General features: G+C 40.2%; 1 protein-coding gene across 5 annotated transcripts in view; it reads right to left on the bottom strand.

Annotated features, from left to right (window-relative positions):
* Positions 1-15399, bottom strand: part of LPP (LIM domain containing preferred translocation partner in lipoma) — a 694580-nt gene that overhangs the window by 172262 nt on the left and 506919 nt on the right. For all 5 annotated transcript variants that reach the window (XM_049710229.1, XM_049710230.1, XM_004278484.3 and 2 more), the window contains one exon: positions 1236-1362. In XM_049710229.1, the coding sequence (XP_049566186.1) occupies positions 1236-1362 (127 nt within the window). The remainder of the gene's footprint in view (positions 1-1235; positions 1363-15399) is intronic.

Below are 15399 nucleotides of genomic sequence, written 5' to 3'. Positions count from 1 at the left end.
TTAGCTAAGCTACACTGTCTCCTGCATACAAAGAAATGTCACGTTTTTCATATTTTAACCCAGTCCATTTATGATGTGGCTTTGTGCCCTCACTTTACCTGTCATTACATATTCCCAAATAGGAAGCAAGTGGGAAGACATGAAAATAGGAAGTATATGAAGAAGTAGAAGTCCCGTGCAATTTTTCCACCTCTATGCCTTTGCTTCCACTGCTCCCCAAATGTAATATCCTCTCTCCAGATGCCTGAAAAGCAGTGCTACTCAGAATGATCTACAGATTCCTATCTGACTAAGACACTCTGCGATGAGACAAGTACAGACACAGACAGTATTTAGAAAATATGATAGCAATTTAATAGAGTAATTTATTCCTGTTAAATCTAATAATGGTAAAACTCATTCTTCCATTTTGTATTCTGTTTATTTCATTTTCTTAGTAACTAATTTTAATTGTACTCTATGGAAATATTGGTCTCCAACAGATTAGGGAGAAAACAGAAAATCTGAAAGGCACTGCTTTGAGTCCAGGTTCAAGAACCACCAATTCTTCTCAAAAGCATTCCCGATGTTCTCGATGAATAGAGCTTTCACATTTTGTAAGCCTCTCTTATGCCTCATAACTTTCTACCTAGATTAGCAATTGTTTGTTTTTCTTAACTTTTCTAAATAATTCCAACCTCCCTGAGGATAGGTTATGTATCTTTAACACCTCATACTTGGTGTATAATTCATAAATTCACATTACAAAAATGGAATGGATGGATTAACCACTGATAATTATTCACAGGTTTGGAGAGAGAAGTTAAAAAAAATATAAAGGGAACAACTTTTCCTAAATAGGGAAAGGATTGAAAGCACCAAGTTTAGATACTACCCGATTCCACATTTTGTAAATGAACATTTAGATCAGTGAGAGACCTGAACACACACAGAAACCCGATTTCTGCCTAATAAGAAGCTAATAAATTGTCAAAAAATAACTTTTAAAATCAAATTTGTATTCAAGAAACTCTGCATTGCCCCTGAAATTTTAGTCCAAGCTAAACAGACATCACATTTACAGCAGTCTCACAAAGCAATTTCCAGAACACTCAGGTGTGTGTGTACATGCATACCAGCTCCAACACATGCAGACTCAAAGCTTTTACCAGTGGAGCCGGTACTATTCCTAATTACTAATTAAGGAAAACAGAACACAACATTTACTTCAGAACTCAGCCCTAGACCCCACTCACCAAAGTATTCATCGGCGGGTGGATTTTCCATGTCATACAGCATCTTCTTGGTCAGATGCTCGAGCTCATCTTCAGGGCGGAATGAGGAAGGGACAGCCGGAGGCCCCATGGATCCTGTTTGTCCACTCTGAAAGGCAGAAAACACAGAGTCCTTTAAGTGCAACCTAGACATCAACCAAGGCAATCAGGTAGTGTTTGCACTGTAGAGGAAAAAGCACTGGATGGGGCCATTAGGAGGCCTGGGTTTAATATTGGTTTTATCAGCTACTCAGTGTCTGACCTTGGGGGCACTACTTTATTCACTTGCCTTATATAGATGAGCCATCTGTCAGGCTTAGGAATCCATGTTTACAAAGAACAGGACTCTGTTTCATTCAACAATTGCTAAGCAGTCACTATGTGCCAGTTGTAGATTTATAAAAAGAAGATGCAGAAACTGAGTCTCTTTCCTTACAGAGCTTACGGTCAAGTAAGAGATATAGGCACCCTAGTAATTAAAGATAAAGCAACTGTAGAAAGTGCACAATCAGAGCACAAAGGGGACTCCCTCGTGGCCAGAGAGGAAGAATTCCAGAGGAGAGGCATCAGCACAGACTAGGATTTATTCAGCTAAAGGAGAGGAACCATAAACGTTGAAGTTTTTTTACATTCAGGTGAGGAAGAAGCCAGGTGGCATAAGGAACTCCTATGTATAAAGTTTGAGATAAGAAAAGAGATGAATATTATTGGGTACGTGGGGTCCACAAAGTGAAGGGCCTTGTGTTCCAGTTAAGGAGGTTGAGTAACCCCCCTGCCCCACCCCACCAGACCACCCCTGCACTGCAAACCACCAGATGTCAAATGAGGAGGTAAATCAGCAGCGGTAAACACTGGATTGGTGTTAAATAGGCAGATGTGCCTGAATTAAAGCAACGCAAGGGGAACCAAATGTCAGGTGAAAGAACACTTGAGGTGATCAACCAAGAATCTAAAGTACGTAAAGAAAGAAGAAAGACCAGAGGCCAGATGTAAATAGCTGGTGCTATGTAAGTTAGAGGGAATTTGGTATATTTTCCTTTGCCTATATTATAACTTTGACCACTTCCGATATTACACCCCAGTATCTTCAAAGTATTAAAAATAAAAAGACTGTTAAAGGTTTAGAAATATCAGTGATGCTATCCCCCATGGCAAATGGGAAGAGCCGACATTGGGAATGCACTGCCTTGATCTTACGCGCTCTTAAAATTGTTGACCAAGAGTTTCTCCTTTCATGAATAGTTTACAAGAATCAGTTCAACAAGACTTGAAGCTGCATATTCATTCACCCGTTACCTTCACTATACCAAATGAGTTCTTGGATGTGAAAATCCTGTGAAGAACAAATCCTTGTACAAAAGTTTCATTATTGTTACCAGCAACATTTCAACAGCTAAGGAGGGTATTAATTACTTGTGTTACGGCTAGGGCATGAAATGCCTTCTAAACATATGTGAAATCGTTGATTGCCAGCTATTTGGCCTTTTCTCTCTAATTATCTTTCATCTGCATCTGCAGGATCATTACCTCAATCTACTCATTGTGAGGTAAAGAAACTGGCACCCAAAAAGATCGGGCAGGGTTAATTAGGATAAAGCCAGGGTAAGAGCCCATCCTAGATTCACTCATTTGTCCTAAACAGTAATCTCAGGGCCTCCTCTAAACTGCAAATAATGCATGCCCTGTTGAGTTAGTGTGAGGGTTAAAGAAGTTCTTGATCATTCACATTTGTTTTGCTTATTAGTTTATGCACACGTTCTTACAGTGCCTATTTTGTGTACCCTCTGCAAGCATCAGGGAGGAACACAAAGTCGTTTTTGACACAGTCTTTGCCTTTGAAAGGACTGGAGTCTAGTGAGGGTGAAAGACAGACACAAATGATCATCAGTTCTATAAAGCACACTATATTGGGGGGAGTGTATGCAGATATAAACATTGGAGGAGTGATTTGCTAGTATAATTAAACTTCAAATTGCTCATATATGCTATCAACTTTCAAGAAAATTTTACAGAAATATTCATATAAGAAAATAAAATTATTGTGGCCAGAGATAGTGAAGGGATATAGGGTGTGGCAGTGGCATTGTGGTTGGAGACAGATTTAATGAGGTGAGCTTGTGAACCTGTCTGAACTTGAGACCCCCTTCTGTAAAATGGGCTTGCAATGCTACCTCACGGTCTTTGTTAGAATTAGGATGAGATAGCTTGCATTTCATGCTAAATAGAGCTTAACTACTTTCAAGCCATGGCAACAAAGGGACTCTAGATCCCCCAACCTGCCTCTGAGGGAGGGGACTATGCCAGTTCAGGTGACAACATTGAAGACGAGATAGGAAAATTATCTACAATTTGTTTTTGCAGGTTTGCAATTAAGAGAGAACTTGAGCCCCAAATTTGGTACTACCTGACTCTAAATTCTACGTATTCTTTTCCAACCAAACATTGCTTTCTATAGAGAAAGTGCTAGAAACGTATGAAATATTAATGGTGGTGGCTGTTTTAATTTAAATCAACAACTACTAGAGAAAATCTGATAATTCCTGCTTCCAGCCTTAGGGTGAACCCTCAGGGAATGGACACAATTTATTATTGTTTGGCCCTAAAATCTTCTGGCTTCCCTTTTCATATAAACAAGGGCAGCAAGAAAGCCAAGTCTGTCCTCTGTAAATCAGAGCCAGTAATTGAGAGTCTACCTTTAGCACTTACATTTCAAGCAGAGGCCTAATTTCAAAGTACTTACCTTGTCAGTATTTCACAGATTTTAAGAAACAATACGTATAGTATACCTTTTATTCTACAAATACTCCTTCCTATTTGCTTGCTATACTGTTTCTGAAGTTTGGAAAAGGCTCTTTTCTTTTAGATTCTAATCTCATATATTGCTGATCTTGGATTCCTGGTATTCCTTCTGAATAAAGACCCCCAGGAGATCATCTCTTCCAGTGTTTCTGGACCTTATTTGGCTAGAGAACTCTCCCCACTGTCCCCACCTCCAGTGGGAAATACTCAACCTCTGTGGAATACATAGTGGTAAAAAGTCAAGTTCTTCCCAGTTGTCTCTCACACCCAGGAAAATACAGCTCAGGACTTTCTTCAGGGTTCAAGTCTCGTAGGTAGTAGTTGTTTAGCACTTTCTCACTGGGATGAAGAGATCCCTTTCAATCTCTCTCTCCCAGGAGTGCTTAGGACTCAACACATCCTAGGAAAAATTAATAATTGTGTCCAAATCATTTTTAAATAAGCAGCTTCTAAAATTGTGTCTGGGCAATAAAACACAATTGAAAATTTGTAAGTGGGGGGTGAGGGGGGGCTGGCAGGGGATGTGATATATTATTTTGTTTTTTATTTCTTCAGAAGTAGAAATATGAATAGTATCAGCAGTATATTCATTGTGACATAATAACAGTTCCTTGTATAAGTGCCTGCTTTCACATATGTCATCTCAAATGCTTATACAACAGCCCTGTGTGATATATCATCCTATTTTATGGATGAGGAAATTGAGGCTCAGAAAAGATAACTGAGCAATGCTGTGTGCAGTACCAGCCCTGAAAGCCAGCAGAGCCCTGAGACTAGGTATGCTGAGTTGGCCGTGTTTTGGCTCCACTTCAAGGCCTCGCTGGATTCCAATATTGTTATTTCCAAGCCTTCCAGCTCTATCACTATAGTCATTTGGATTTTAAAATAGTGATTGTATTATCTAATAAGCAAAGACGTTTTTCAGAGTGGAGGCTTACTGCTAAATAGTGAAACAAAAGCACTGCAAAACAAATATAAACACAGCCTCTAGCCTTTTCTAAGTAAAAGACATTCTTATAAGTATCGATATTAATCACTAATATGTGCGTTCTTTGAAATGCCTGGACCTCCTAGTAAAGGCAAAAAAAGAAAAAAAAAACATTACATGACCCATAGATGAAATTATTGAGAAATAAATTTCAGAGAATTCCTTCAAAATTCTCTTAACATACTTTTCCTAAGGGAATGCCAAGTACTAAGCACTATCATTATAAAGTCAAATTATTCAGGATTCCTGCCTCTGACAACTCAGTTTAGGAAGAGAGAGACATGAAAATAGGTAATTACCGTAAAGTGTAAGTACAAAAACACAGGTATGAATTCAGTGTTCTGAGATAACAGAACACTGCCAGAAAGGAGGTGACCACTTAGTTTGATATTGAAGGATAAACTGGATTTTACCAGATGAAAGAAAGGAAGAAAGAAAGAGAGAGAGAGAGAAAGAGGGAGAGAGAGACAGAGAGAGAAAGAAAGAAAGGAAGGAAGGAAGAAGAGAGAGAAAGGAAGGAAGGAGAGAGAGAGAGAGAGAAAGAAAGAAAGAAGAAAAGGAAAAAAGAAAGAGAAAAACAGTAAAGATATTCCAAGAACAGTATGTACGAAAGAACATGGATATTAGCAAAAATGTTAAGAAATAGAGGAAGAACAGAGCTAGGATGAGGCTAGAGAAATGGGTTGTGGTCAAAGTCAAGACTGTTTTAGGCAACAGATAATCTTCAGGAGATTTAATATGGTGGGCTGACTTTTGCCAAAGTCATGCTTCTGAAATATGCCTATTGGCAAATATCTTATACCCAAAGCAAACGATGACTTAAAAAAATGCAACCAGACACCAATTTAATGGTTAATATGCTTTAAAAGAACTCTGATACGTACTATGTAAATTTGCTAACTCCTCAGCAAAATGTGTTTCCTCTTCCTTCTGAGCACACAGCTAGACTATTTTCCATTCTCCCTTGCAGTTAGATACAGCCATATGAGGCATAGGAAGAAAGGAGCTCACTCCTGGAGGACAGCCATCCACTGACCAGGCTGGCTTGCCTCGAACTGTTACAGAAAGGAGACTGGAAAGAAATATGCTCAGAGGTTAATGGTTAAAAGTGATGGGCAGTGGTTTATATTCCTTTTATTTATACTTTCCTTTTTCTACCATGAAGATTTTTTTCATCAGATGTGAAAAAAATTTTTTTTTTCCTGACACAGAAGTGTCAGGACACAGAAAATGTCCAAGTATCTACAGCCAACTCTTCTCTGCCATGGTTCTTTCCTTGCTAGGGGCCCAGCTGATTATTGTTCTGGGGAAGGCCTAATATGAATACCACAGCCAGATTTGGATCTAGGTAAAGGTTATGGATGAGACTGTGCAAAAATAAGGACTGTTTCTGCAAACAAAATGCATATGGACAGAATCTACTTGGTGAGCAAAAAAACTCTGTCAGATTAAGAATAGCACAAATAACAGTATCCATCATACTTATATAACACTTCATGGTATTTGAAGTGTTTTGTATTTTCTTACATCAGAACCTATTAAGTCAAAAGACCTATTTATCTCTCTAATCTTAGTTCCACCCTTAACGTATCCAGTCATTTGGATCAAATCATTTCTATTCCCTGAGCCTCGGTATGTTTATGCGTAAAATGGTGTTTTCAAAGATTCCTTTGATTTTAACTCTATCACATTTTTGTACCCGTAATATGCAGATATTTATAGATATTTATAGTGAAATCACAGGTATTCATATTTATGGCAGCTTTGTAGCTTATAAATACAGACACACTGAGCAAGTGGAGACCTCATTATTATAGAGATTTCCATTTACATGAGGACTTAAATCACTTGTCAGCATCCCCTGAAACAACCTAGAACTTCATTCAGCATTCTAAATCTGAGTAAGCAGCTGGCAGGTCACAGGGTTTCTGCAGCCTACAGAGCTTTCAGTACACATGGGGCATGAAATCAAGAACATACAAAGGTTAGCCACCCTTTCCTACTACCACCCTTCCTTGGGTGGGGAAAGCAGAACTGTCCCTCCTAAAGAGAAAAGGAAGCAGGGTAAACAGCCTACACTAAGGTGCAAACAGCAAAGACCCCTAGGAGAACACCCACCTCCTTGAATCTTTGTTACCACCAACTTAACTAATTAAATGTATGTGTTAAGAATCCATATTACAAAATGCCACCTAATCTGTCATCACATCAGCCTCTGGGTTACTCTGATGTTGACCTCGCCATGGGCCATTTTTCTCCCATGAGTCCTTACCTGCTGTTGATTTCCTAGTTACAGAGTGCTAGGTAACTGGAACTTAGTACAAATCTGAACCTTACCAGAAAAGCACTGCCCAGGCAGATACAACACTGGGAAAAGGCAGCCAAGATATTCAGAGGGATTACGTGATAATGAATACTCTATCACTCTAGGTACCAGAGCTTCTCATTTTTCTTGTCCATTTGCAATGATGTACAAGAGGTTCCTTCTCTCAGAGGGAAAATAACTTCAATTACACGTTCTTGAAAAAAGAAACACTGAAATTATCTTCTTTCAAACGGTAGAATTAGCCCCATTTTGAGCTGAAAGCCTGCCAGAAAAAATATATTTCTGATATTTTCGTTCTTTTTTTCTCCCCTTATTTAACTGTGTCAAGTTTGCAGTTTGCAATTTCCTGAGGCTGCTTCTACTTTCTGACTCTCACTGAATTATCACACTCTATGCTCAACATCTCACTGTTCAGTGGAAGGAGCACCCCACTTCAGGCCAAAGGCAGAAGATGTGCTGGACACCCACTCTGCTTCAGGTTTAAAGCAATGGGTCTCAGAGAAGGAAGGGGGAGGAGGAGAACCACTTATTAACAATTAGAAACCCACCAATGAACAATCCTCACAGCTGCACGGGAGCAGAAAGGCATGTGCTTAGTTCTTCTATTCCTAAGGTCCATTTTCTTGGAGAATGAATGGTTAAGGGCACAAAGAAGACCATCCAGAAAATCTGACTTTAAAAGTTTGATTGTACCTTGGAAATCCATGCCAGTTAGTCTTCAACTTTCAAAAGGTTTGTTTTCTTACAACCCGTTTTTCATATTCCCTTTCTCATGCCATGCACGGATGCCCCTAAATCACCCTTCTTAGGCCAAATTTGGAGTCATAGCCAAGGACTGATGATTCTGAATGACAGCCTGCTGGAGTTGCCAGATGTCACCGCAGCCAGGGGAATGTGCTGGGTGTCCACCTAGGGGCTGTGGTGTTTGCACACCAGAGAATTATGGTAACATAGGCTGAGCTGAGAGGTAGTGGCTTCTCTCCATGCCCACCCCACCAGTCCCCAAAGTATCAGGGTAGCCTTAAGAGTGCCTCGCTTGGGGCATGTTTATTTCTGGCCCTGACAGCTAGGGCACCATCTCAGTTCCCCAAGGGTTTGTTTCTCTATTAGACTTCCCATCTATAAACTGGAAGATACTAATATCTAATTCATATGAAGAAGCTCTGTAAAATATTAAACATAATATTGTGTTTAAATTACAGTTGCGGTTACCAGGAGGGACACCTTACAAACCACTAACGAAGATGATTTTCTTCTTGGAAGTGGAATGTCTGCAGATAATAGTATCTCTCCAGTAACTTCATTCTTCTATCTGCTGATAAAGTACTTCAGTCTAGTCTATTTGAATTTCACATTAATTGTCGTAGCAAGAGATGTAAGTCCTCTGAGTCTTTTTCATTGTAAATCTTGAAATACATGACATTTGGTGAACGTATGCTTTGCTGGCTCTCCAAATTGTTAAACTCTCTACATCTTAGCCTTTGGCACCAAAGATAAACAGTAAAGCAGAGCTCATGTTTGGTTATTCAGAACGAAGTAGCCTCCCTTATGTGTTCCTGCCTAGATAAGCTCCAAGCAAAGAAGGCATAACCACATATGCTCTCCCACCTGGTAGGCAGGTAGGAAAGGTCAGAAGCAGGAGTCCCAGATACTCAGGGTCAGGGAGAAGCTAAAGCAAAGACCTCTTACCAACCTGCTTCATAGTTCTCATTTCATGACTCCTTCTCTCCATACTCCCATGTTCTCCATACTTTCCATCCTTCAAGAAGGCAGGCCTTCCTTAAAGGAGAAAGCCAGTAGCCTCTGTGGCAGATGATAAGATCTCTATCAATCTGCTTCCTTCTTATACACCACCATACATGATTCCTACACAAGGCTACTAGAAGCTATTTCCACAGCACGAGAGCTAAAAGCTACCTGCATTTCTTTGCTCCATTAATTAGGCCAATGTGTGCTCTGCAGAAGGGACCTGATACAACAAAGGAAAGACAATGACAAGACATTATTTCCATTGGTAGGTTTCACCTCAAGACTCAAGACATAAAAAGTTTGATGAATGGGATGAACTGTTGTTCAACGTTGCGTTTTCAAACAAAACGAGGTCTCAGTCTTTGCTGTGCTCCACTAGTACCTGGCAGTGACTTCCGCTGAAAAGACATTTCATCTTCATTTGATTGCCTGGAACAATGCAAAGGGCTAGCTGCTCCAACACTGGGGAAAAGTGTTACCACAATGCACTACTTTCCATGTACCGTCCCACAGAAAAGCCACCCTCAACCAGACATCTTACTGTTTCTCTTACCAGGGCTCCAGCCTTGACCATGGTTCTAATTCACTGGGGCTTTACCAATTCCTTACTGTTACATATTTAGATAGTTTCACAATTCTTGTCATTATCATGTTAAAAAAAAACAAACAGAAAGATATTAAAATAGTACTATCTGATAATTCCAAATGTATACAAATATATATGTAAGGGTGCCAGCATGTGTGTCTATGTAGGTACAAAAAAACAGACACTGGAAGAAAAAAATACCAACATGTTAACAGCTCATGTTAGGATGATGGGAATATTAATTTTTTCTTTAATATTTTAAAATTATCTAAATATAGTAAAAAATGGATGACCCTTAAAAAATAAGAACTATTCTTTACAAAACATGGGATGTCAGTCTTGTCTTTAGCATTTTCAGACACAAAGCCAGAAGAAAAAGAAGAATGTAAAGTGGGGACAATTTGTTGAAAAAAATAAAGGCACCTAGATTTTCAGTCAGATATGCACAGAAACACTTTCCTATTATACATGCTGTTTCTATCTAAGTGGGCTTGACAGATGCCTGAACGTGACACAAGACACTGAAATAACATGCAAATCAGTTTTCGGTTTTAATATGCAAATATGACGCTTGGCACATCACTTTCCATGGCTGAGGTGAATTTCTGTTTTTGAGTTTTTCGTGGGAAATGCACGCCAGCAAACAAATGGTTAACTCCCCATATTTCACCTAACACAAGGTGGTTTTCATTTGAGTCAGAAAGGTTCTTGCTCAGCAATCCAAGGCACTTAGGATGCAAAGGGAGGGCATGTGTTTTGTTCAGTAACAATGCCACCCGCCGCAAACAAGTCCATCCTCTGACAGATGCACTGATCACACTGGATTTCTGGGCCTTGGCGGGGAGGCAGGCAAAGTGTGTCCGTGAGAATCACAGAGAAAAGGTTTTTTGCTTGACCTGTGAAAATCAAATCAAAGTAGCTCAACGTGGTGGGAAGATTAGCTTCTGGAGACAAAGACAAGCAAGGAGTCAAAAGTCCTTGCTTCCAGGATACTGAAGCAGTGTGAAAAACTGTACCCTCAGTGAAATCTACATTAAATTATCCACAAATGCTAGTAATTAGGCATTATGGCAATCATCAAGATAACTGAGGTGTATTCAATATCTCAATTACTGGAATTGAAATTCCAGTTCAAGGAATGTATAATTCAGTCAAGAAATCAAGGCACATGAGGGAGAAATAAAGAACGAAGCAAAACACTGACTGCTGATGGTAATCAGTATGGTTTAGACACTTAAGAGTATAGGCTCTAGGGGCTGGCTACCTGCTTGGATTCAAATCCCACATCCACCACTTACCACTAGTGTGACTCAGGGCAAGATGCTTCATGTTACGAAGTATTAGTTGCATAAACCATAAAATGGGGTCAACAGGACGCACCCCACGAGTTAAATGAGATGGCCCACGTAAATCATTCACTGCCTGCACGGATTAAGAGCTTATTCTTACCCTTAAAGATATGCTACACAGTAATAGATACCACGTGACTACTCCAACGGATGATGTGAATTTAGAGGAAAGAGAAGGTACAGAGGACTGGGGCACAGCAAAAACACGCCACGGGGGATGAGAAGATTGCACTGGGGCTTGAAGCAAAGGAAGAAAGGCCTTTGCATTTCCACGCTCCTTCACAGGCAACAAGGAACTCTGGGGCAACACACACGCTCGCTGCATTTTATTTAATGCTTTCCAAGGCAGGAATGTGTGTCTTCTGTACAAAGAAACAAACAACGTTAGTGGTTTGTTAAGTGACTATGTTAAGTGACTTAGCCAAAATCACACCCATAGGAAGGGGCAGAGCCAAGAGTTAAGCAAGAGTCTTCTGATCCCAGCTCAGTGTTTTTCCACTAATTTACAGCTGCCTCTATATATTCATTTAGAAATATGAAACTTACATGATCTGTCATAAAGATTAATCAAGACAGTCAACCTCACTGATTAAAGCATGATGCTAATTATATCAGAGGTTGGAGACCAGTGTGGCCCCATTTACTTTCAGAAACATTGATTGTGGTGTAATGGAGAAAGTGTGGGCTTTGGAAGCAGCAAAAGCTGGTTCAGATACCAAGTTATATCCCTTATTTTGCATAACACTTCACAAGTTTTTTTAAACGTCTCTTAGCATAAGCATCTTCATCTGTAAATGGGGTCGGGGGGCAGGCAGGGAATAGGGAATGCTTCCATTTCAGGGCCGTTGTAATACCTAAGATGATACATGGCATGTGCTAATATTTAATAGGGGCTCATGACTTGTATTAAATGCTCACAAACAGTCTGTCAAATTGAGCTATGGCTACCCTTCAAATGTGGCAGAAAGGTGGATGAGGGAATATGAATGACTCAGTGCCATTCATCAGCACTGCAGCAGAGGGGGAAATAGATCACGCCCTGATAACTGAATCTAAAGGTCAATAGCATTGAATATTTCTAACTGATCAGCAACCTTGATTCAAATAACAGTAATTCTGTTGAAGGAGTATCTCCTTCCATAAACTCTGAAAGGTAGAAATATGTAAGGATTTAATTTATATATTTATTGATTTATAATTGATGACACTGAAAATAGTTAAGGTATCCTGAATAGTTCAGCAGGGACCAGACAACGTTCAAAATACGTTAACTCATTTAATCACCGCAGCAGCCCCATCAGATCAGAGATTCCAGTTTTACAAATGAGAAAACTGAGGCACAGAGATCACCTTGACAGTACCTGGGGACTTGGAATCAGAATGCACTCATCAATCCAGAAAGTGCATGCTTAACCATCATACAACCGCCTCAGCCTCTCAACCCATCTGCATTTTTTTTCAGAGGGATTTTATGATCTATCTACTTATGTTGAGGAGAATTTAATCTTGTATTATGAAGTCTTGAACTATCAAAGGAAACTTCCTAAGGGACAAATACCAACAAATTTCTTTTAATTGAAGTATAGTTAATTTACAGTGTTGTGTTAATTTCTGGTGTACAGCAAAGCGATTCAGTTGAATATATGTAAATATATTCTTTTTCATATTCATTTCCCTTCTAGTTTATTACAAGATATTGAATATAGCTCCCTGTGTTACAGAGTACGACCCTGTTGTTTATCTATTTTATATATCGTAGCTTGTATCTGCTAATCCCAAACTCCTAATTTATCCCTCCCCTGCCTTTCCCCTTTGGTTTCCATCAGTTTGTTTTCTATGCCTGTGAGTTTGTTTCTGTTTTGTAAATATGAAGTATTTACTGTTTAGAAAGATGGCAACCTAGAAAATAACAAGCGTCCTGGGTAACTCTGATGTAGGTGGACTGAGCACAAGAAGTAGAGAGACAGGGCCACTTTTGATGTCTTCATTCACGATTCAGCAAGAGAAGTAGAACTGCTCTTCAAAAGACTACTTCCTTTATCAATCTCTGGGGGGTAATGCTAAATCTTAAAACAGTAAAAAGAAATGGTAACTAGCACCGTACTAGAAGTGAGCAAAGGAAAAATCATGTAAAGGGTCATTAATACTCTGATATAAAAAACTAAAATATAATACCACTTCCTAGTGACCAAAGTAATAATTTTTTTTCTGCTGGGTTAAAAGTCCAAGCATGAATAAAACACTACGCAATATTCTATTCTATAAGAACTTGGGCCTCACCGAAATGTAAAACGCTGTAGTCTGCGGTAGTCTACTGGGAGGTAACTGTAGATCTCCGGCACTCTCTGAGCATTCCAGAAACAGAACACACTAGGGATCATTTAGTGGTAGGTGAATCCCCTCATTTATAAGGAGAAAACTGAGAGTCAAGGAGGGGAACTGAGCTGTCCCGGGTCACCTAAAAAATGAGTGGTGGAATCAAGAAGGGCTCAAATCAGGAAAGAGGTCTATTTTGAAACTAGTTCGCTCTTTTTCCACCGTGAAAGATGCACGCAGCACAGCGATGCATTCTCGATGCCCCATAAAGTACGTTCCCTCTTGGCACGACTCTGGGAGCCCTCGCCTCCATTATGCAGCATTCTGAGATCCTGAGACGGAAGCTGCTTTAACGTGAAAATCATGGCTGTTATTCTCGGCGAGCTTACACAGACTGACAACAGCTGGCACAAACAGGTGTGGTCCCCAGAGGAGTCTGCAGGCTGTGCTGGTGTCACCCCCATGCCAGTCTCCTTTTCCTTGACTTCACAAAAGGTGTCTCTCCTCACATGATGCAGACCCCGCAAGCCACTTATCGTCACAGGGGAGTCCAGAGTCCTAGGTAAGTTGGCCTCAATATCTCCCCTCTCTTCTTCTCCTCTATTGTTTCCTAATGACATACATGGCTTTCTGAAAGAAATACTTCCTTCTGGTAAGAATTTTCTTGATCCAGGGCCTTATTCAATGCCCAGGGATTATAACAATACCATTTACTGTCACTTACTGTCTACATGTGTTATCTCATTTAGCCTCTGAAATAATCCAACTACATGAACACTTTTGCTGCCTCACTTTACAGATGAGGAAACAGACACAGAGACTCCAAAGAGCTTTGCTCAAAGTCACGGAGCTGGTGTGAGAAGGAGCTAGGATATGTATCCAACCACACTGATTCTAGAAACCGCCTCTCAAGTTCTAGTAACTAGAGAATAAGACACAGAAGGATGGGGTTGAAAGTGTCACTATAATAAGAATGAAGTGGGGTGGTTAAGAATCCGCCTGCCAATGCAGGGGACACGGGTTCGAGCCTTGGTCCGGGAGGATCCCACATGCCGCGGAGCAACTAAGCCCGTGCGCCACAACTACTGAGCATGCACTCTAGAGCCCGAGAGCCACAACTACTGAGCCCACGTGCCACAACTACTAAAGCCTGTGCGCCTAGAGCCCATACCCTGCAACAAGAGAAGCCACCGCAAAGAGGAGCCAGTGCACTGCAACGAAGAGTGGGCCCCGCTCGCCGCAACTAGAGAAAACCTGCGCACAGCAACCAAGACCCAACACAGCCAAAAATAATAAATAAAATTAAAAAAAAAGAATGAAGTGGATTTGATATCATTAAGTGCCAAAAACTTACAAACAGTTATTGTTATAACACCACCATGAATATCATCAAAAACTCTATATGTTTCATCATCACTGTCATTCTAACTACCCTCACTGATAGGTAGGAAGCAAGTTAGTACTGGCTTTATTCTTTTTCTAACCAAGAGACGTATTGCAGTGACTGACCCAGGTCACTCGGCAGGCAGTGCCTCCACCCTCATGACAATGCTGAATGTTATGGACTCAGCTCACAGTGCTTCTTGAATATACAATGAGCCTGTGGGAGAAGAACAAGTACAAGATGTTACAGTACATCAAGCACATTAAAGATCACATTGTTTCACATATGAGATGCAACCGAGCAAGTTCCTAACAGCACAGAAACTAAACATAACCGAGGAGATGATTTTAAGTAATACATTTACTCAAAGCACAATTGCCGAGTGCCTAGCAAGTGCTAGAGCTAAAGAAATTAAAGAAATAACTGAGACATGGCCCTGCCCTCTAAGAGATGTAGTAGGAAATATCAGACATCTGAAAATATCCAAAAATACGATAACCAAAGTTAAATGTTTTAATCAATGCTACCAGAACACAGAGAAAGAGGAGGTGGCTCACACTGGGAAGACGAAGGCACACTCACAAGGGAAGGTGGCATTTTAATCACGTCTTGGATGAATACGGAATTCGGACATGCAGAGATGTAGCAA

The sequence above is a fragment of the Orcinus orca genome, chromosome 5, assembly GCF_937001465.1.
Source record: "Orcinus orca chromosome 5, mOrcOrc1.1, whole genome shotgun sequence".
Lineage (NCBI taxonomy): Eukaryota > Metazoa > Chordata > Mammalia > Artiodactyla > Delphinidae > Orcinus > Orcinus orca.
The sequence above is the reverse complement of the archived record's forward strand: the minus strand, read 5'-3'. Positions and strand labels throughout refer to the sequence as shown.